Below are 23,175 nucleotides of genomic sequence, written 5' to 3' on the forward strand. Positions count from 1 at the left end.
TGTTTCTCTTACTCAGTATAATGGACACCTAGTGTAGTTCCTGACTTAGAGGGAATGCCTTCTGTTTCTCTTACTCAGTATAATGGACACCTAGTGTAGTTCCTGACTTAGAGGGAATGCCTTCTGTTTCTCTTACTCAGTATAATGGACACCTAGTGTAGTTCCTGACTTAGAGGGAATGCCTTCTGTTTCTCTTACTCAGTATAATGGACACCTAGTGTAGTTCCTGACTTAGAGGGAATGCCTTCTGTTTCTCTTACTCAGTATAATGGACACCTAGTGTAGTTCCTGACTTAGAGGGAATGCCTTCTGTTTCTCTTACTCAGTATAATGGACACCTAGTGTAGTTCCTGACTTAGAGGGAATGCCTTCTGTTTCTCTTACTCAGTATAATGGACACCTAGTGTAGTTCCTGACTTAGAGGGAATGCCTTCTGTTTCTCTTACTCAGTATAATGGACACCTAGTGTAGTTCCTGACTTAGAGGGAATGCCTTCTGTTTCTCTTACTCAGTATAATGGACACCTAGTGTAGTTCCTGACTTAGAGGGAATGCCTTCTGTTTCTCTTACTCAGTATAATGCTACTGTGAGCAGCTGTGCAATGCCTTTACTATCCTGCAGTATATTTCTTATATTTCTAGGTTCTCTAGAGTTTTTGCCTTGAGGGATGGTGAACTGTGTCAAAGGCCTCTTTCTGAGTCTCTTGAGCTGATTTGTGCAGTATCGTACTGTTGATTTATGTATGTCGACCCATCTTTGAATCCAGTATGAAAACAACTTGTCAGTGTAGGAGCTTCTCACTGTGGTCTTAGATTCAGCCTGTAAATACTGTACTTTTTCTTTTACTCATCCAAACCTTTCCCTTCTCTTATATCTGTGTCTGGTTTCTGTATCAAAGTGATCCATAGGATGAATCTGTGTTCCTTGGTTTTCTTTCTTCCTTCCTTTCATTCTCCTTATTGTTTCTTTTTTAGAAGTGTGAGAATCACTAGTGTTGGCTCCTCTTTCAAACCAGTTCATTTTAAATTTGGAAGAGAATTCCCTAATTCTGGGATTGTCTTTGGTATGAGGCTCAATACTCTTTCAGTCTTATTGCTTATTGTATATCTACTTATTGACATATTTTAATTATATTCTCCTTGTTTAGTTTTGGTAGTTCATATATTTCTAGAAATTTACCCATTTGTTGCAGATTTTCAAGTTTATTTGAATGTATTTTCAATTTCCCCTAATTACCCTATGGATTATTGTTATCTGGTATAGTGTTTCCCTTTTTGTCTTTAATTTTTTTAATCTCTCCCTCTCTCTCTCTCTTAACTTTAAGAGTTTGTCAATCCTGTCCATTTTTCAAATTTTTTGCTAGATTATATGTATTATTTATTGACCCTTATTTAATTAATTTCATCCTTATTATTTATATACATCTACTTATCTAGAGTTTGGCTGTTTTTTCCCTTAGACGTTAAGGTAAGTTACTAAATTCTTTTTTTTTTTTTTTTTTTGGTTTTTCGAGACAGGGTTTCTCTGTGGTTTTGGAGCCTGTCCTGAAACTAGCTCTTGTAGACCAGACTGGTCTCGAACTCACAGAGATCTGCCTGCCTCTACCTCCCAAGTGCTGGGATTAAAGGCGTGCACCACCACTGCCGGGCACTAAATTTTTTAAGAACTCTCCAATCAAACATTTTAACTATGAGCAGATATAAATGCTCATCTTAGAACTGCCTCAGTGGCATCTCAGATGTTCCAGTAAGTTCTGGTTTTATTTTAATTTTGTTGCAGGAATTAAAAAAAATCTTTGATGGATATTGTTTTCTTTAAGTGACCCACTGATCATTCAAGAATATGTTGTTCAATCTCTAAGTATTTGTATGTTATCTGTGGTTTCTCTTGCTATTGCTTCCTAGTTTTATTCCATTGTGATCTTCTACATGAGATCACTAGAATTCTAATTTAGCAGCATTTCCATATGCTCCTGAGGAGGGGAAAAAATCTATCTTACAACTGTTAGATGGCATAGTCTCTAATGTATGTTGAGTACCTTTGATTTATGGTGCAGATTAACTCTGAAGCTACTTTGTGGATTTTGTTCTAGATGATCTACCTTTCCGTGAAAGTGAAATGCTGAAGTCACCATCTACTATTGAATCTATGCCTCTCAGTATCTCTCAGAACTGGGAACCCCAATGTTTGGTGCAAGCTTACATGCTTGCACTTGTTATGCTTTTCTTGTGTTGCTTTTTTTCTTCCTTTTAGACAGGGTCTAATACACTTCAAACTCACTATGTGCTTGAGGCTGTCCTTGAACTCCCAAGTCCACTCTCTCTGCCTCCCAAGTGTCTCAGTTACAGATGACTACAGGTATGCATCACCATATCTGGCTCTACTATATTTTCTTCATGGGTTGTTTCCATTATTAAAATGTAGAGGTTGTCTTTATGTCTTCTGGATAATTTTGGTTCCAAGTTGATTTTATCATATCAAGATGCCTATGCCATCTGGGTTTGAACTTCCACTTGCTTTGGTAAATTAGCTTCCATAGTTCCTACCTAATCTGTGTCTTTGCCAGTGTGGTGTTTTTCTGGGAGACAATGGATAATCTTATATTTGTCTTTTAACCCAATCATCTAGTTTTCATCTTTTAATTGAAGAGTTAAGACCATGCAAACTTAAAGTTTTTATTGATAGGGGTATTGTAATTCCTGTAATGAGATAAAATGGTTAAATGGTTGTTCTTTTTTTCTCCCCTGTTTGTGCTGGGGGTTTGCTGATTTCCTGTTGCAGATATGATGAGTCATTTCCAGCTTTCTTTCTTTGACATTCCTCTTGGTAATTGTATTCTTCCCCGTGCTTTCTTATTGAGACTGTATCTTCTCGGGTAGTTAGGATTCTTTAAAGTATTTTAGCTTGTGTTTATGTTGAAATATTACTTTTTCTCCATCAGTTTTAAGAGATAGTTTTTCTGGGAATAGCAATCTTGGTTGGAAATTATTAACCTTTGGGGTTTGGAATATATACTTTTATAAACTCTTGGCTTGGGGTGATTTCTGATTTTTTTTTTTGTATGTGTTTGCTTTTATAAGTGAGTTAGGATTTTCTCTTACAGCTTTCAGTGTTATTGTTCTAATGGCATTCTGACTACAGTGTGTCATGGAGAGGTTCTCCAGTAAGGCCCTATTTGGAGTTTAAAACTGTCTATCCTTGTGTTTTAATTTCTTTCCCTAGACTTGGAGAACTTTCTGTGATTTCATTAAATTTTCTCTGCCTTTACTTTTAAAAATATCTCAGCTCCATCTATACCATAGCTAGGATAGATTTGATCTCCTACTTATATTCTGTAGGTTTTTGCATTTATAGCCTTGCTAATTTTTGTGTAACTACATTCAAATACAGTATTCCCCTCCCTTTGCCCCCATCCCTGGTGTGTTTTCTGCTTTTCGGTCAAGTCTATTGGTGATACATTTTTCCCTTTGATTTCTACTTGATTCATTCCTTTCAATTTCCAAATCTTCTTACTTTCCACCCTCCCTTTCCCATCTCAGTTTTCTGGTTTGCATTTCCTATCCATTTTGCTGTCTTTCTCATCTATGTTTCTAGGTTTATTCCTCAGGTCTTGAACTGAGTTCTTTTGTGTCACTGATTTTTTATAAGTAAATATATCAATTATTCATCTGTTGTTTTACCCATCTTAGCATCTCTGAGCTCAGAAATTGAGGAGTTGTGATCTGGAGGAGTTATGTTGCCTTTCCTTTTCACACTTCTTGTATCTCTGTGTTCCACTTGAGCATCAGTTGGTTTGGATGTCTCTTCCAGTTTTATCAGAGCATATTAGTGAGTAGTTTCTTTTTGACTGTCCATTCCCAAGGGGGGAAATGCTATAATGGCAACAACGTCAAACTAAAACAAACAAACAAAAAGAAATACACTTACAGTTGATTAAAACCTAGTCATACACTGGTTACCATAAAACAGCAAACGGCAAAGGCAGAGTAAAGCATGTGGTTAAGTTAAAAATCATTGAGAGTAAATGTAGAAATAGTAGCTGAATATGATTAAGAAGGCGGGAGAAGGGGGAAATAGAGAAGCAGGATAAATAAAGGGAAAAGAAGAATAGAGAAGAATGTTATGGAGAGGAAGAGAAAAGTGCAAGAACTTAAAGATAGTGCCCAATAATGGAAAAATACATAAGCAAAGTTAGTTAGAATGCAAATCAAATGTAAATGCTTAAAAAAAGATAAAGCCAAGGTACTACTCAAAATTAGAAAAGGAGTGGGCAATAAGAAAAAGGAAATGAAAAGGCTTGCACAGTGTGATGGTTATAGTTGATAACCAACTTGAGAGGATCTAGAACATGATGATGTATAGTTGATAACCAACTTGAGAGGTTCTAGAACAGTGTGATGGCTATTGCTGATAAGCAACTTGAGAGGATCTAGAACAGTGTGATGGTTATTATTGATGACCAACTTGAGAGGTTCTAGAGCAATGTGATGATTATTGCTGATGACCAACTTGAGAGGATCTAGGACAGTGTGATGATTATTATTGATGACCAACTTGAGAGGTTCTAGAACATCGTGATGGTTATAGTTGATGACCAACTTGAGAGGTTCTAGAACAGTGTGATGGTTCTTGCTGGTGACCAACTTGAGAAGATCTAGAACCGTGTGGTGGTTATTGTTGATGACCAACTTGAGAGGTTCTAGAATAGTGTGATGGTTCTTGCTGATGACCAACTTGAGAAGATCTAGAACTCTGTGGTGGTTATAGTTGATGACCAACTTGAGAGGTTCTAGAACAGTGTGATGGTTATTGCTGATGACCAACTTGAGAGGTTCTAGAACAGTGTGATGGTTATTGCTGATGACCAACTTCAGAGGTTCTAGAACCATGTGATGGTTATTGTTGATGACCAATTTGAGAGGATCTAGAACCATGTGATGGTTATTGTTGATGACCAAGTTGAGAGGATCTAGAGGCACCTAGGGAGCAAACCTCTTGGTGTGTATGTAAGGGAATTTCTAGTTGGATTAATTGGCTCAAAGAGAACCACCCTGAGTGTGGGCAGCAGTATTCTGTGGACTGGATTCCTGGACTAAATACAAAGAAGAACATGAACTAAATACTAGCCTTCATAGCTCTCTGCTATAAAGATGCCAAGGACCAGCTGCTTCACACACCTGCTGCCATGGCTCCATTGCTGTGACAGACTGTAATCTCTGTGAGCTCAAATGGCTCTTTCTTCCTTAACTGACTTTTACAATTAATTTTGTCACACAATAAGTAAAGTAACATGTATCAACAAAATGACAAAAATGTGGAAGTTTCTCTTTTAAAAATAAAGATAAAGTAGAAACACTGCTAAAAACTCCAGCAAAAGTAAGAGAGGAAAAAGCAGTAAAGGGGGTGCTGTAGTGGCTTTCTTTGGGGTCCTATAAAGTTTGAGTCTCCTAGGTGAACTGAAAAAGGGGATGATCAGTTGAATTTGTATCACCTTTTCTATTCTATGGTTCATGCTGGTGCCGAGCCTGCATGTGTGCCAGGTGTCTTCCAGGGCTGTTTTCACATTGGTGTCTTTCCTTCCTTGTGTACCAAGAGATTCTGCTAGTCATATTAGCCATGCATTTTTGGCCTGACCAGGTTCACATCCAAAAGATGCTTCAGTTTGTACACTCTTGTGTGGGTAGTGTTCTAGACAGGATACCCCCAAGTGTACTGGCAGTGGGAAAAGTGGGCCTGTTTCTGTCTTCCCCGCTAAAGAGATGGGTATGTAGGTGTCAGGTAGTCCCCTGGAGTTGCAGAGTCTTGTTTCTCAAATGAGGAGGCTGGCTCCTCGACACTAAGGAGGGCACTGCATCCCCTTGTGCACGTCACTTCCTGACCCAAGCCTCCTGACACCTGCGTCTGTCTTAGTGTGTGACCTTCTTTTTTCTGAAGCTGCCTTCTGGATCTGTCTTCATGTTGGGGCTGTATGGTTGACTTCAGGCTCTCTGATATGATCATCCCTGTTTTTAGACCCTCAGGGTAGCTCAGTTTTAAACTTCAAAATTGTGTCTAACTATAGACCTTTGAGCCAAGGAACGGAGCACGCAATGGAATTCCCTCCACTGCTGACTTGACCCAGTAGAGGAAGTCATTCCGTCTCATGGAGATGGCAACTGGCTCTGAGCTTTTTGAGAATTGTGGACTTGACTGTGGGTGGGATTGTCAGCCTTTTCTCATTAGAGCTACTGTGCTTGCCTTTAGACGAAATTTCTGCCTCCCTCACTCCACATAGCAGGGCCACCGTACTAGAGCTGTGGGGGTGGGGATGGGGGCGGGGTGTGGCTGAGTCACATCTCCTTTTGCAAAGTCCTGGCTACCACCTTCCTGGTCTCTTAGCAATTTGTTTTAGAATATTTTTAACTGATTTAGTTACTTACTTTGTGTGTGTGTACAAGAACACACGTACATGTGCATGTGTGGGGGTTGGAATGGGTTCTAGCACCAAACTCAAGTCACCAGGTTGGCCCTCAGGCATGTTTATCTTACCAACCAGTAGAGACAGAATCACATGGCTCAATCAATTGTTACCCATGGCTAGCTAGATTTGGAAAGTGTGCAAAAGTAAAAGCTACACAAGTTTTACACAAACAGAAGAAAACACATTTCAACCTATGAGAGTCGAGTCTCAACCCTTCTGGAATAGCGTGGAAAGCCCCTCTCCCATTTGTGTGGCTTCCTGCAGTCTGCGACTAGAAAATGCTTTTAGCTCTCAACATTTTCTCCCCTCACATTGTACCTAGCACACAAAGGTACTTCGGATTGTCATTTTACCAAGTGTGAAAAATGCACTTTCTTCCCTTGCAGGGAGCAGGATCCACAAAGCATAACCTTCATGGCTCTTTTCCCTCTTTGGTTTTGCAGCTTGAGAAATGGCGTGTAACATACCCAACCAAAGACAGCGGACTATGTCAACAACAGGAAACACTCTGTATGAAGTTCTTGGTCTGCAGAAGGGAGCTTCATGTGAAGAAATTAAGAAAAGCTACAGGTATATGGAAGTTCAATGGGGACAGGTCCTGTGCTACCGTTGGTGGTTTCTGGTGACTGGCAAGTGGTACCAAATTAAAGACATGAGCTTCTTGCCAAGGCCCAGTGTCTGAATTTTGGACTCATGTTTCCTGTGGTGTAACATCAACAGCTCATTATAGAAAGGCATAGTAGTGATTTTTGGAAGAATACTGTGTGATGGCCAGCCTGAGGCAAGCATAGTTAGACTCTAGACTGGGGAGTATGTCATCATGGAAGGAGGAAGGGCATCTAGGGTTAAACCCTGTGACATGACGTCACTACATCTGGTAGAAAGGCTTGTCACAAATGCTATACTGTCACACTGTTGAGGCCTTTAGTTTTGACATTTTCATAGTTGACTTGTCTCTAATAGCTACTGTAGGGAAAAAACTGAAATATCATTTTACTTAAAGTTCTAAGGAATAAAAATACATATGAAGTATAAAATCACTGATTTTAAGCTATCAAAAATGAAGATAATGTGCACCTATAATTTTACCTTAAAATAATTTTCATGGAGAGTTTGTTTTCCTTCATTCCTTCCTGTCTAGATAAGACAGTAAAAGATGAAATTGAATTTGTCTACAGTTTCCACTCATCTTTCTTCCTCCTAAATCCTGTAATGGAAATGTCTTAGTGTTATTAAATATCCTGTTTTCATGCCTGTTACCTACAGGTATTCCCAACTTCTCTAGTCATTTTACAAGCTATTATTTAAGAGGAAGTTCTTTTAGTTTAACATCTTGTTTAACATCTCTATGTTTAACATCATGTATATAAGTCACAATATTTATTTCCTGTTGTTTTCTAATTGAGGAATAAATTTATTCTTTCATAAAGACAAAAAAAGAAGCAAAATGTGATTATTCTAATTAATGTCTTCTTGGTTTTACCTTGGACTGGTTTTTATGGAATTTAAACAATTTGAAATAGACAAATTATTAGTAATTTGTTATGTCTTTGTCATACTTGTCTTGGCTAAAAACCTCTCTTGAATATTATAAAAATATCAGCTCTAGCCACAATTAACATAAAATATCTTTGGGTGACACTAACCAAAGAAGTGAAAGAACTGTACAAAAAGAACTTTAAGTCTCTGAAGAAAAAATTTTTTTTCCAGAAAATGGAAAGATTGTCCATGTTCTTGGATAAGTAGGATCAACATAGTAAAAATGGCAATCCTACTAAAATCAATCTACAGATTCAATGCAATGTCCATCAAAATCCCAGCACAATTTTTCACAGACTTTGAAAGAACAATACTTGACCTCATATCCTGTACAATAAAGGAACTTCCAGAGGCATCACCATCCCTGACATCAAACTCTATTATAGAGCTACAGTAATGAAAACAGCTTGGTATTGGCATAAAAACAAACAGGCTGACCAATGGAATTGAATTGAAGACCATGATATTGATCCACACACCTATGAACACCTGATTTTTGACACGCTAAAATTATACAATGGGTTAAAGAAAGCATCTAAGCATCTTTAACAAATGGTGCTGGCATAACTGGATGTCAACATGTAAAAGAATGCAAATAGATCCATATCTATCCCCATGCACAAAACTTAAGTCCAAATGGATCAAAGACCTCAACATAAATCCAGTCATGCTGAACCTCACTGAAGAGAAAGTGGGAAGTAACTTTGAACGCATGGGCACAGTGGACTGCTTCCTAAATATAACCCCAGTAGCTCAGACACTGAGAGCAACAATTAATAAACGGGACCTTCTGAAACTGAGAAGCTTCTGTAAGGCAAAGGACACAGTCAATAAGACAAAACGACAGCCTACTGAATGGGAAAAGATCTTGAACTGATCTCCAAAATATATAAAGAACTCAAGAAACTAGACATAAAATTACAAATAAGCCAATTAAAAAAATGGGGTACAAATCTAAACAGAGAATTCTCAACAGGAGAATTGCAAATGGCCAAGAGACACTTAAGGAAATGGTCAACATCCTCAGCCATCAGGGAAATGCAAATCAAAATGACTCTGAGATACCATCTTACACCTGTCAGCTAAGCTCCAAAACACCAATGATCTCTGAATTTGAGGTCAGCCTGGTCTACAGAGCAAGTTCCAGGACTGGCTCCATAGCTACTGAGAAACCCCATCTTGAAAAATCAAAAACAAAAACAAAACAAAAAAACCTAAAAAACAAAAACCACCAATGGTAACATATGCTGGAGATGATGTAGATTAAGTGAAACATTTCTCTATTGCTGGTGGGAGTGCAAACTTGTACAGCCTCTTTGGAAATCAGTATGGCGGTTTCTCAGAAAATTGGCAATCAGTCTACCTCAGGACCCAACAATACCAAACTTGGGCATATACCTAAAGGATGTACACTCCTAACACAAGGACATTTGCTCAACTGTGTTCATAGCAGCATTATTTGTAACAACCAGAACCTGGAAACAACCTAAATGCCCCTCAACTGAAGGATGGATAAAGAAAACGTGGTACATTTACACAATGGAGTATTACTCAGCATTAAAAAACAATGACATCTTAAAATTTGCATGCAAATGGATGGAACTAGAAAAAAAAAACATCCTGAGTGAGGTAACCCAGACCAAGATTTACAAACATGGTATGTACTCACTCATAAGTGGGTATTAAACGTAAAGCAAAGGATAACCAGCCTGTAGTCCACAACCCCAGAAAAGTTAGGTAACAAGGAGAACCCTAAGAGAAACATACATGGATCCCCCTGGGAAGGGGAAATATACAAATGTTATGCCCAAATCTGTGAAGTCCCCACAATAGCCTACAAGGAAACTGAGTCCCATATGTAAAAGCAAAGAACCTTTATTTTAATCAAGTTTGCAAACTCCGGAGAATCCCGAGCTCAATTAGAATTGAGTTTTTAAAGTAGTAAAGGTGGGGGTGAGGGGTCTCAGGACCCCTGACTGGCTGACATTTGTCTAGGGGTGTCCTGGTGAGGTGCGCTGGCAGGTGATCCTATCTACAGTGTTTGGAATGTTAGGAATTTCCTTTGAATGGTCTGCTCCTGGATGGTGGTGGGGTAATCTCAGCTTGTGGTTCTTTCCTGCTACCAGGTATTGCTTCAGGGTAAACTACTGAGACTCAGGCCTCTTATTAAATTATTGAGGGCCAAGTTCTACTCTGGCAGGTGATAATGGTTGGAAATAAATAACTTCCTTTGGGTGACCTGTCCATACTTAGTTTATCATGGCTGGCTCCCACAACAACAACGCCTGAGAAAATTAGGAGAGTGGATAGAAGGGAAGGTAAAAGGGGAAGAGGAAGGGAGAAGGGGAGGGAGGAGGAGAACATGAGAAGGAATGGGATGCTTAAGAAGGGGGAAGGACAGAGAGGTGAAAGAAAGAGATACCCTGATTGAGGGAGTCATTATGGGGCTATGGAGAAACGGCTCTAGGGAAATTCCCAGGAATCCACTAAGATGACCCCAGCTAAGACTCTAAGCAATAGTGGAGAGGGTGCCTAAACTGGCACTAAAATTCTTAATAAAAAATTTTAAAAATTAAAAATATCAGCTCCTTTCTCCTTTTAAGCACATTTATGGCGGTGCTCTGACATTAAATCTTTGATCCTTCAGGATTATTTTGGTATGAGGAACGGGGCAGCATTCCAGACTTGGTTTTACCAAATCACTAGCCCATCAATATTTATTGACTTCTCCAATTTTAGCACTAATGAGCCCTCCTTTGGCCTTGATCTTCACCACATGGTGCACTATGGGAGCTGATGGGGCCTCAAGAAGCTTACATAAGTAACAGTCCTTTCAGATGGCTATTTGGATCCAGTTTTATGAAGATGGCAGACTAAGATCAATGCAGATCTTCTAAAGCGTATTTTTCTTGATGTGCTAGGGACAGGGACGTCTTTACTATTTGGTTTGGCACCGGAGTTTCAGAAGTGTGCCGCGCAGTGGCACAGCCCACAACAGATGAATGGCATTATTGGAACGTCACCAAATCTCTGGTTTGTGAGATGCTGGGGTTGGAAATCAGAGCAATTGCATTTTAGGTTTAATAACCACACAAATGAGGAGTTAAGAAGCTACATCAAACTTCCTTTCCATTCTTAAAGCTCAATTTACAAATGCGACTTTTAATTGCCTTTATTAATTTTGGAAGCTGAGATTTCAGGTCATATTTTCATTAGGGCATTAATTATGCCGAGCTGCTGGCAAGTTTAGTAATCACAGCATAAAGCCTTTTCATGTAATCAGTGTCTTGCCATTAATTTGGTTTTAATGTCAAACAAATATTATTTTTCAGCTGATTAGGGTACTAGCATGCTGCCCGGAGCGTCTACTTCTATCTAAATTAGACATTTGTATTCTGCAAGCTATTCAAAATGTAGAAGCAGGCTGCAAATCCACTGAGAGTATTATTCTTATATTCAGAGATGTGGGTTGACGCGGTGACAACACAGGGAAATTAAAGGCCAGTGAAATGTAATAAAATTACCAACTGTTGATCCATATGCTGCTTGACCTCCAGTATAATCTTTGGTTGTCCTCTTGAGAACAAAATAAGCTAGGGAGTTTCTTCTTTTACCTTTATTCTTATTTTTGAATAGATATTAATATATCCATTGAGTTGAAATAAAAGCATACACGTTCCAGGTTATCTCTTCAGGGGAAACAATATTATTGATTCCTTGCACACCTTTCTAAGGAGACATCATGACCATGTGAGCACATAGAGCTTCCAAACTGGGCAAGATGGAGCAGGCTTACCTCTTCCTGCCCTTCCTGATACGCTTGGCGGCGATTCTTGAGACTGATACAAGAGACAACTAAAGAGAATACTGACATCTAGAAGGGGTGAACTGACTGCTGACCTCAGGAACAAAGGAATAGCACAACCACAGAGCATCCTCCTGTGACTCTTCCACTCCTCATCCATCAGAAAATAGCCCAGATAGTGTGTTTTCTGAGTTACCATCTCTTCTTCCAGCAGAATAAACCCAAGTGACCTTAATCTTTCCTCCACCTGAACACTTCACCCAATAACCCGAGCCAAGCCCTGCGAAATAGAAAGATTGTCAATTAAAAGCCCTTGACATAAGGCTAGGGAAGCACTTTCAGGTGTGGAGCCTGAGACTCCCTCTTCCACTTGAAGACTCCACTTGGCAGAGGGCATAGTAGGAAGGGAGCTAGACAAGGGCACTTTTATCAGAAGAGGCTCCCTTCCCCTACCTAAAACCATCAGCTTAAAGGAAGCTGCTCTCAGCTTCCCAGCTACTATAAAGAAGGATGCCAAAAGGCTCATGGCAGGTTGGCAGGACGACTCAGCAGTTAAGAGCATTGCCTACTCTTTCAAAAGACCTAGGTTCGGTTTCCAGTGGTCACGTGGGAGCTCACAACTGTCTGTAACTCTAGTTCCAGGGGATCCAGTGCCCTCTTCTGGCCTCAACCGGCCAGGCATACATCTGGTACACAGACATACAGGTACATACATGTACATAAAATATACACACCCATGCACATAAAATAATAAAAATTTAAAAGAAGAAAGGCTCATTAGAGACAAACTAGTAAATCAAAATAGCACCATAAGGCTCTAAAAATTAGATCCCTTTTGGAACTATCTGCAAAGGTAAACTGAGACCTACATGTTAAACCTAAGCAGGTAACTATTTGTTATGGAACCCAAATTCTCCTAAAGTTAGAGTCATGATATCCAGATATGATTTAAATCACCTATCATAAAAAGAATTAAGAAAGTCATAACTTGAATGACAAAGGTCTTCTCCTGACTCCCATCCTGACAGGAGACAGATACTTAAAGCCATAAGGGCTGTGTAGAAGGACTTAACAACAAGCTACAAATGGATTCATACAACTGAGAAGTAACAGAAGCAGTGCTAACGGGTTGAACTGGGCAACAGTGAGAAAGACTCAGAACAGAAGCCTTGGATTTGAGGATGGAGCAGTAACATTTACCCAGTAGGAACAGCAGAGAGAAAATGAATTGAAAACAACCAAGTTTTAGGGATTCGTGGCTCAGTACGAGGACTCCTGAGTGGAAAGAAGAGAAAGGAGGGACTGAGGGAGTGTTTGAAGAATTAAGGGCTGAATCTCAGGCAAAAGACATCTGGACGAATTTGTCACTAGTAGATCTACTCTTAGAGAATTGCATAAACTTGTGTGTGCCCAAGCACACGTGAACACACACACACACACACACACACTACATGCCACACACACAAGCACACACACAAAATCTAAAAAGAATTATTTCGTAAGTTTTTCAAAATGCTGGAAATAACAAAAGGAATGTCATATCATCAAGAAGAAATGGAGAAAGTTGAAATCTGGCTAAAATAACAACCATCCCCATGAGTTTCCTAAATTACGAACGACGATGAAAAGTTACACCACCCCATGACACTCGTTGATCCTGGGCGGCAGTGAGATGTATGCGCTTTACCAAAATCAGAAAACACTGAGACCAATATAGTCACAGGCTGAGACTCCACCCCAGACTGCCAAGAAAACTGTAATAACACTGCATATGATAAACATGTAATCCTAAAAAATGGTCAGATAGACCATAGAGGGACAAAAAAAAGAAAACAGGAGAAGAAATAGGAAACAGAAACAATACAAAGGAAGAAAAAAATATCAGAGTTAATCCTTAACATAAGATGCATGTCAGTAGCCAATTGCACAGATCTCTTTTCATAAACAAATTCAGATATACTATCCATCCCATTTCATTCATTACATTTTTAAAAAACAGCTCAGCAATGATCAACTCAAAAAGGTTTGGCCATTTTTAAAAAAAATATTTATTTATTTGTTATATTATGTGTACAGCATTCCTTCCACGTGTGCCCACAAGCCAGAAGGGGGCGCCAGGTCTCATTATAGATGGCTGTGAACCACTATGTGGTTGCTGGGAATTGAACTCAGGACCTCTGGAAAAGCAGTCAGTGCTCTTAACCACTGAGCCATCTCTCCAGCCCCTTAGTCTTTTTTTTTAAAACTGCCATGATGCAGATGTCCTGTGACCTCATCTGTTTCCTGTGACAGTTGTGGCTTTAGTATGACATATGCCCCATGTTTCTTTGTTTGAAAAGTTAGCACTTAGCTAGTGGTACTGTTTTGGAAGGTTGTAGAACTTTTAGGAGGTGGAACTTGGGTGGAGGAAGTGGGTCATTGGAGGTGAGCCTCAAGATTATGTAGTCTGACCTCATTGCTTCCTGGGTTCAGATCCAAAGTAACCAGCTACCTCATACTCTGGTCACCATGCTTAGCTTGCCACAGTGGACTGTTTTCTACCATGTTGTGAGCCAAACTAAACTTCTGCTTCCTTAGCTTGCTGTCTGCCAGGTAATTGCCCACTACAGCAGAAAAAGGCAACTAATTGGGTGGTACCCTTCAAGGCGTGCTGTTAAACAGCATTTGAGTTTCTCATAAAGGGAACCCTATTGCCCCAGAAAGTTGGGGAGGGGTGGAAGAAATAAAAAATCTTCATTTCTATTCTCTTCCCAGTTATTGTGTGTTCTGATCCCAAATCCCCAGAATGAGGATTCAAACAACCCAGATAAAGCATTTGCTTATTCAGTCCTGGTTGTTTCTGGTTAGGCATCTGAAGTTATAGCCTACCCTCTGTCAATAAACCAGGCTGCCAATAAACAAGGACACGAGATCTCATTCTGTAGAGAGAACAAGGAGAAATGTCCCCTAAGAGAGGTGCACAAAATTAGGAAGGAAAATTTTGGCACCTTTATTCCTTTAGAGAATTACAAGCAGCTGCTTCGAAGACCTCCATAGTCTCTCCCATACCTGTGGATAAATCCATCTCAGGTCTGTAAAACGTTTTTCCTTTTAATTTCTGAAATTCAGTCCTTCATTTAGCAGCTGACCTCGCATAGTTCCCTACGACCTCAAAGGCAGGTGGGAAGGTGGCAAGAGGAAGACTTTTACTGGGTCCCTCTGTCAGTCACTTAAGCTCTTGCCTCGCTGAGACTTTGTGGAAAGAAATGAGACCATTTTCCTCAAAGTAAGCGGAGCCCTTTTGTGTAAACGCACAATGGCAGTACCAGGTCCCATTGTGACTGAGCGAATGTCGCTACCATCCTTCCCAGTCTAAAATTAGCCTGCCATTTAGCGCGGCTTCTCAGAGTCCATTCATCCTGCTAGCACAAGGTGAATGTTCAGTCTGCATCTGAAGTGACATGTCACAGGAAATGAAACCCGTGGTGTCTCTTCTGTCATCCTCGGTAAGGAATAAACTGTCTTTAGCACTGCGGACTTTGATCATTCCAAAGACTTAGGGATTCAAAGATCATTTAATCCAATCCAATCTTTTTACTAAGGGCAAAATCATTTCATCCTTACCAGTGTTTGCAGGAGATGAGCAAGATCTTATTCCATTGCATTGATGTCCTACCAGCTACGTAATGTATTGTTGGAAGGAGGCTCTATTCAAATGGTGGTGCCCCCAGAATGTCAAAGATAACCTATCTTCCCCTCGTTTGTTCTAACTTTAGCTTGTTTTGCCTTCTCAACTTAGTTTCCCTGAGTCAAAAGAGTTCTTAGGAAGTTCCTGAATGAAGCTAGTGAAAGAGGAGAGAGATGCTGGTAAAATGTGGGGTGGCTGGACAGCTGGGGGTTTAATAGGGACTTGAAATGAGGGACTCGGGGATTTTGAAGAGACCATCTCAACTAACTCAAGAACCTGTGGTGCAGCTTCTACCCCCTAAGTTATTCTTGGGGTCCCTTCTGAGAAAGTGTACGGAACCAAAGAACCTGGTCATTCCCATCAGTGGTGTCCTCCGGCCAAGTTTCCCTCCTGCCAGCAACACCACTTTGCCAGTGGTTCCGTGGGTGTGTCTGTGGCCACTGTCACATCTGACCCTGGCTCTGGTCTGCCACCACAGCTCCACTGTCAGCTGGACACAGCTGCCCCACATCTGTCTGCATCACCCATGCACGGCAAGCAGTGGCGGTGGTGCTTCCTGACAGCTACCAGGACTTCAGGTCCTCCGTTGACGTCTGGCCCAGAAGTCTAACCTAATATTGAGACCTGAGTCACTAATCCCTGGTGGTGGCCTGTGACCCCCGGGACGTATGGAGCTGAGTATAGGGACGGACTTCCTTCCGTTCTCTTATGTCCTGTTGAGCTCCCTAAGTGTCCGTGCTCATTTTCCATAGGACCTAGATGTGTTCTCAAGGTGAGCCAGAGGCTAGTAGCTGGGCTGTTCTGTTCAGAATCCCAGTCCTCTCTGACATATGAACCTGTGCTCCTAGGTCAAGGTCATCATGCCTTGTTCTTTCTTTTAGATGGATTCTTTCCAGACAATCGATTTCAGTCCCAGGCCATGCTCACTCAGATGGGCGTCTTCAAGGCTGTCCCGCTGATTCTCCATGTACTCATTTGAAGGGAGCCCTGATGTTGACTTAGATTTCTTTCTCAAAGGCCACTGCCCTGACTTTCCAAACATGCCCTGATATGTCAGATTTCCAGCAGTTAGTGATGAAAATATGTGCAATGATTCAAAGGTGTCATCCACCATAGTTCTGCAGCAGGACTAACTAAAATAGTTTGAACTGGGTAAACCTGCCAAATTTAGCACATTAATACTGCATTACTGAAACTCAAAATGCATTGCTTTTTGAGATGAGAGTCCTTCTTTTCATTGACAACAATTAGCATGTAAGTATCCTAACTCCAAAGCTATTGGACTGTGGTTCTGTACCTCACAAACAGGAGAGCCGACGGAGCACTCAGAAGTCACGAGTCAGTCTAGAGTCTCTGACAAGAGCAACAGCTTCCCACAAGCAAGTTTTGTTCATTATCCAACAAGCACTTACTGAACACCAACTACATGCTGGACTCTGGTCACAATACTGAGAAAACAGCAGTAAACCGGATGTATCCAATACTTGCCTCATGCAGTCTGTATTCCGGGACACCTCAGTGATAAACAAGGGAGACGTGCATTATAAGAGATGTCAATCACCGTGGAGCAAAGCCAGGCGTGGCAGGAAGCGGGAGTGCTAGGCGTAACCTGGCAAATGCCTATGCTCTTCCAAGTGTGCTGCGTGGATTTTCACACTAAAGTCTTCTAAGTGTGAAGTAGTGGTTGGGAGTACAAAGTATGAAGCTACAGAAGCCAGGACTAAAATTCTTTTTCTCAGCCTCATAGTCTTAAAAAGGAACATGTGGATAAAACACTAATTTGGGATGGCTTCTGAGAATCCAATAAGATGCTAAATGCTAAGTGTTTCACCAGGTCTGAGAGAGTCAGATGTGGACCTATAGAACAGCATCATCAGGCTCTGCCAGGACAGGGTGCAAGGCATACATGCTATAGTATTTTCAAATGTTTAGATTTCACTGAATACATTAAAAGGTTGGGGACTGGAAACAATGGTTCAGAGGCTGAGAACCCTAGCTACTCTTGCAGAGGATCCCAGGTTCAGTTCCCAGCAGCCACATAGTGGCTTACAATGACCCACAACTCCAGTTCCAGAGTATCTGACACTCTCTTCTGATCTCCATGGACACCGGGCCTGCATGTGGTGCAGATACATACATGCAGGCAAAACACTCACACATAATCTTTAAAAGATTGCTATGGTTGCTAAGGGTATAACTCCGTGGTGGAGCACTTACCTAGTAAGCACAGGATTCCAGTTTGATCCCCCAAAGCAAAACAAATAAATGAATGATTAAGTAAATAAATATTATAGCTATTTTATTTTAGCATGCTAGTGCTTACAGTATTGCGAAAGTCATAGTCTTTGCCTATTTAGCCCTCACCTTTTTATGCTAAGTTAAAAATAATGAGCTTCTCGAATTTATTTTAAGGAATTACCAAGCCAAAAAAAAAAAAAAGTAGAACTCAATGGAAGAACTTAAAGAAAGAAAAAGCAAAAGGGAGAAGGAAAGAGAGACACAGCTCCTGAATGGCTCTGAGGTGCCCAGCAGGTCTCCTTTCCTGTAAGGCAGAGCTCTTCCTAAACGCCCCAGCACTTGCTGTCTTGTTCCACCAGGCACCTGGTCCACTTTTCTTTTCTGCATCTCCCACTCCATCAGCTTTCTTAAGGACAGACAGTGCTTCTCCCAGTGTGCTTCCAGCCCCATCCCCATGCTAACATTCGCTAGATGAGAAACTGAAGTGATCAGCAAGTATATTTTGATTGTGTGGCTCTGCCTTCTCTCTCCTTGATTGTGTTTTTATTTTCAGCTCTTCAGAACCATTTCTCAAATGCTATACTTAATTGTCTTGCTGGATGAGGAGTAGTCAACTAACCCAGCACATGTAGATGGGGCAGACAGACAAGGAGAGGCCATGTCTTCTGTTTGGGACACAGTGAGAAGTAAATATGGGACACTGAGTCAGTTTAGAGAATGTAAATTTAAGTGTCCAGATTCTCACTTGTTGGTATGGTTGCTCACACCTGTACTATTCCTACCGTTTGGCAGCAGGAGGTAGGAAGGATGTGAATTCAAGGGCAGCCTAAATTACATAGTAATTTCCAGGCCCTGTCTCAAATAACAACAACAACAAAATCTTATATGTTATATAAATGTTAATTTAAAATGTTTAGATAGTTTGTGTGTATGTGTGTGTGTATCTGTACCGTGTGCATGCAGGTGATTGTGGTGCTCAACAAAAGGGCATTGGATCTCTTGGAACTCAAGTTGGTGGCAGTGAATCATCAAATTCATGCTGGGAACCCACCCTGGTCTCCTCCAAGAGCAGTAAGCAGCAGCTCTTCACTGCTGAGACACCTTTCCAGGCATAAATGTTACTTTATATTTACACTGGTGTTTATACTTTCAAGGTTATTCAGAATAAGATTAAGAAATTCAAAACACACCAGGCGGTGGTGGCACACGCCTTTAATCCCAGCACTCGGGAGGCAGAGGCAGGTGGATCTCCCTGAGTTTAAGGCCAGCCTGGTCTACAGAGTGAGTTCCAGGACAGGCTCCAACACTACACAGAGAAACTCTGTTTCTGAGGGTGGGGGTGGAAAAAAGCAAAAGCAAAACACTAGGTGTCTGTGGCATACCTGGTACAAGTGCCTAACAAAATTTCACCCACTGATTAAGAGATCACAGGAAGATCTAGTTCTTTCTTAGCTCCTCCAAGGATGGCCAAAGGAAACTGGTTTCACACATCACTTAAGCCCCTGTGCTTTGTGGACCAGTAACCTCTTGTTGACAGGGCATCGAGTATCTGTGTTCACAAGCAGCAAGGAATTCAAACAACGCTTCTATTTCATTCTCTGTCGTATGGAACTTTCTGGAAAAACTATCCCAAATTTGAAGCTGTGAGCCTTCCAAGTGAACCAAAGTGAGGCAATTGCCGGTTTGGCAAGGGGCAGGAAGAGTACTGCTCTTTCTGGGCACTTTCTGTGGCAAGCCCAACCCATGGTGCTTCTGCCCATCTTTATTAGCAATTACAGGTGAGCAGAGAGGTGGCCATGAATAAAGAGTCTGTCAGGGGAATGCACAGCTAATAGAAGAATTGCAAATATTTACAAGGCAGAGCGATGATTCAAGCTCACAAGATTAATTGAAATTAATCTCTATCAGGCACTAATTTGTTTCCTGAGTTTTACACCCTTCTGCTAAGAAATATGTAAGGCCACGCTGGAGACGGTTTCCGGGTGGCTGCGTGGCCTCATGTCTTTGTCTGCCTCATCCTCTTGGCTCTTCTTGGAGCACCAACCTGTCCTTCCTCAGCTACTGGATCGTTACAATCAGGCTTTTCCACTCACTCAGTATTTATCCCATGCCTTGCACTTCCTTATGTAAGACTGGGGGGCATATTTAATTTTTCATTAATATGAACCTTCTGTCTCGTCGTTCCCTCTCGTCGTGGTCTCACTGATTTTGCTCCTGATTCTGCTCATTATGGAATGTGTATCTTGCTAAATTTGTTTTTGCACAGTAAGCTCTTTAAAAGGAGGGTCTACGCATCTACATACTTGACGGCAAACCAAACACGGGAGGCTTTGGCAATCAGTAGAGATGAGCTGAGTTCATATTAACTAAAACCAAACATTTCCCATCACTTATTCCTACCCTGTACACTTTGTTATATTAAAATTAAGATTATATTCAGATGTCTCTAACCTCTAGTGCAGATTTCTATCTCTGTTATATACTCTCTTCAAAACTCCTGACTTAATAGTAAAAATCTACTTATTTTTCCATTACTTAATTGTAACCATCAGTTATATTTCCTGTGACTTTCTCTCTAGCATCTAGCAAAGACCAGTTCGTATGGAGGATACTCAAAGGAAAACCAGAAGGGATACACACAGCCACGCGCAATCACTATAGCAAGATTAATCAAAATGACAAGCGTTATGAAAAGCCCATGGTTCGCCAAGCACTGTGCTTCGTGACCTCCGTCCACAATTCTGTTTTGTCCTTCTTTATGTCTTCTTATCCTGCCTGTTGATGTGAACAAACCGAGGTTTAGAAAGGCAGGCTAAGCGGCTGTCTCAGAGCCGTGGAGCAGGTCCTGGCACATGGGTTGTCCCACCTCCTCTCCAGCACTCTCTCTCTCTCTCTCTCTCTCTCTCTCTCCCTCCCTCCCTCCCTCCCTCCCTCCCTCCCTCCTCGCTTTCTTTCTCCTGTTTATGTGGGGTACCCTTGCTCATGCAGGTTAGAGGAGGATGCCAGGTGCCCTGATTTGTCACCCATTGTCTTATTTCCAGAGTCTATCGATGAAACAGGAGCTAGGCTGGGGCCGCCATGCCCCAAGAGAACCTCTTGTCTCCTACAACCATTCCTAGCTTTTTATGTGGGTGCTGGAGGAACTGCACCCAAGTCCTCAAACTTGCATATTGAGTACACTCACTCGCTGACCCATCTGCCCACTCCCTGCTTTACCTGCTGTGCTCTGGGTTTGGAATATTTAGAAGGATTCCAGAGGGTTTTGAAGAGCACCGCTGAGAGATGAGCAGCAGAGGAAAGAGCTAAGCTCAGTGCCTGGGAAGGAAAACTGGGGACGAAATCAAGGGTCCTTAAACTGTGATTTAAAGACAACAAGAGGGATCTGATCTCAGGTTCAGGAGAGGACAGGGAAATGGGCCCACTGTCAGTACACCCAGGCAATAGCCGCACACCTCCCAGGCTCTGTTTTTGCACTGGATTCTAAGTAGCTTTTGGTGCTTATGGGGATGGGTTATACATGCAATAGTTACAGCAATAGATCTAGAGGGGAGCCTTTTGCATGATCTATGAATTTATGATCTATAAATGCCAGGGTGAAAATATAAGCAAATAAGTCTGTGAGAAAACAATAATTCTCGTCTTCATGAGAGCTCATGCAGCGGGCATCCAGCAAAATATTCCAAAGTTAGATGGAAAGAATCAGTTAGCACCAGCAGCTGAGGGGACGATGGATCTGACCCACTGAAAACTATGTACAGCATCTGAGGGGACGATGGATCTGACCCACTGAAAACTATGTACAGCATCTGAGGGGACGATGGATCTGACCCACTGAAAACTATGTACAGCATCTGAGGGGACGATGGATCTGACCCACTGAAAACTATGTACAGCATCTGAGATGGATCTGACCCACTGAAAACTATGTACAGCATCTGAGGGGACGATGTTGTAACTATACAAGATCCCTAAGTTTGTTTTGTCTGTCAGTTTGTTTTAAATGGTTGTTTTAGAGATAGGATCTTTTTGCAGAGCCCAGCTGTGCTTGAACTCACAATTTCCCAGCCACTGCCTCCCAAGGGATAGCATACACTACCACACATGGCCTGTCTGCTGGTATTGCTATTCTTGAAAGGGGGAAATAATAAAATTACACATCATCCAGTGATCTATTTTCTAGATAATTTACTACATTTTATTATTAAAACTATCAATAAATGGCAACGTTCAGGGAAAATGGCCTGCTTCCATATGGAAGTAACTGAAAATATGTCAAGAATTATCAGGAACCGATTTTATGAACTCTGGAAACTAATGGGGTTCTTGCTAAAATTAAGAGGTTTTGTGTGCGAGGGTAGAAGTGCATGTGGAGGCTAGAGGACAACCCTGAGTGTCGTTCATCAGGCATGGTCCACTTCTTTTTATGAAACAGTCTCTCACTGACCTAGGACACGCCGAGTAAGCTAGTGAGTGAGCGCCGGGGTTTCCCTAGTCCCTCTCTCAAGGCTAGGATTGCTAGTGGGCACCAGCCAGACCCAGGTTTTGGTTTTGTTCTGCGTCAGTTCTGGGGGTGTACTTAGGTTCTCATGATTGCCAGGGAAGCACTTTGGAGACAGAGCCACCAACCACCTCGGCGCTGCAATTGAACGTAAATGTTAGAGTGGAAAACAACCTTCATTGCGTTTCTCCTTGTCCCATACCTGTTTCTCACTCAGATCAACAAGAACTCTGAAGGAACCGCATGCCACTCCACTTATCACTATCAATTTGGGTACCAGAATGATCAGGGGCAAAAGAATCTTATTTGCAAAGGAGTGGCCTCGGTTGATCTGTCTAGAGGCTTTCTGGAAGGCTTACTAGAATCTACCCAATCCTGCTAAGCAGTACCAGGACAAGACAGGAAACATGTAGGCAACTGATTGTCATTGTATCCCTGGCCAATGGGGGACAGCATCTCTAAAAATCACGGAAAGATGGTAGAGAATGGGATGGACTAGGTTTCGGGAAGCTGTGTCATGTCACGGTTTTCAGTAACCAGAAGCTACTCCCACGCCTGAAGTTGTGCTCACACTTACAGAAGACCCACGAAGGCCTTGAGCTCCCACTACTGACTGATTTCTAGCTCTGAGCAAACACGCTAAGGAGGTGGAGTTGTAAGTTATCTAGATGGGTATCAAACGTGTGACTCAGCACACGCAAGACTGCTTGCGAAGATCGTGAAATTTCTGGTGCCAGGTATATAAAGAATTCTGTATCTGATCTTGTTGATTATTAAGCCTGTGCATACAAACTTTATAAATTAGGTCAGAAATGTGTCTTTAACCAACAACTGTAACAACAACAAAAATCACGGGGAAGGAGACAGTCTGGTTTGCTGAGTTGCCGCCAATATCCAGTTTGAAACGTCAAGTTTTCAAAATAAATGAGGTACGCACATAAGGAAGTATGGCTTTACGTGGGGGAGGT

At 41.5% G+C, this 23,175-nt stretch overlaps 1 protein-coding gene across 1 annotated transcript in view; it reads left to right on the forward strand.

Moving 5' to 3' along the window:
* Dnajc5b (DnaJ heat shock protein family (Hsp40) member C5 beta) overlaps window positions 1-23,175 on the forward strand; it is a 68,193-nt gene that overhangs the window by 16,233 nt on the left and 28,785 nt on the right. Inside the window, exon 2 of the mRNA XM_057791056.1 lies at window positions 6,904-7,030. Coding sequence (XP_057647039.1) covers window positions 6,912-7,030 — 119 coding nt within the window. The 5' untranslated portion in view covers window positions 6,904-6,911. The remainder of the gene's footprint in view (window positions 1-6,903; window positions 7,031-23,175) is intronic.

The sequence above is a fragment of the Chionomys nivalis genome, chromosome 16, assembly GCF_950005125.1.
Source record: "Chionomys nivalis chromosome 16, mChiNiv1.1, whole genome shotgun sequence".
NCBI lineage: Eukaryota > Metazoa > Chordata > Mammalia > Rodentia > Cricetidae > Chionomys > Chionomys nivalis.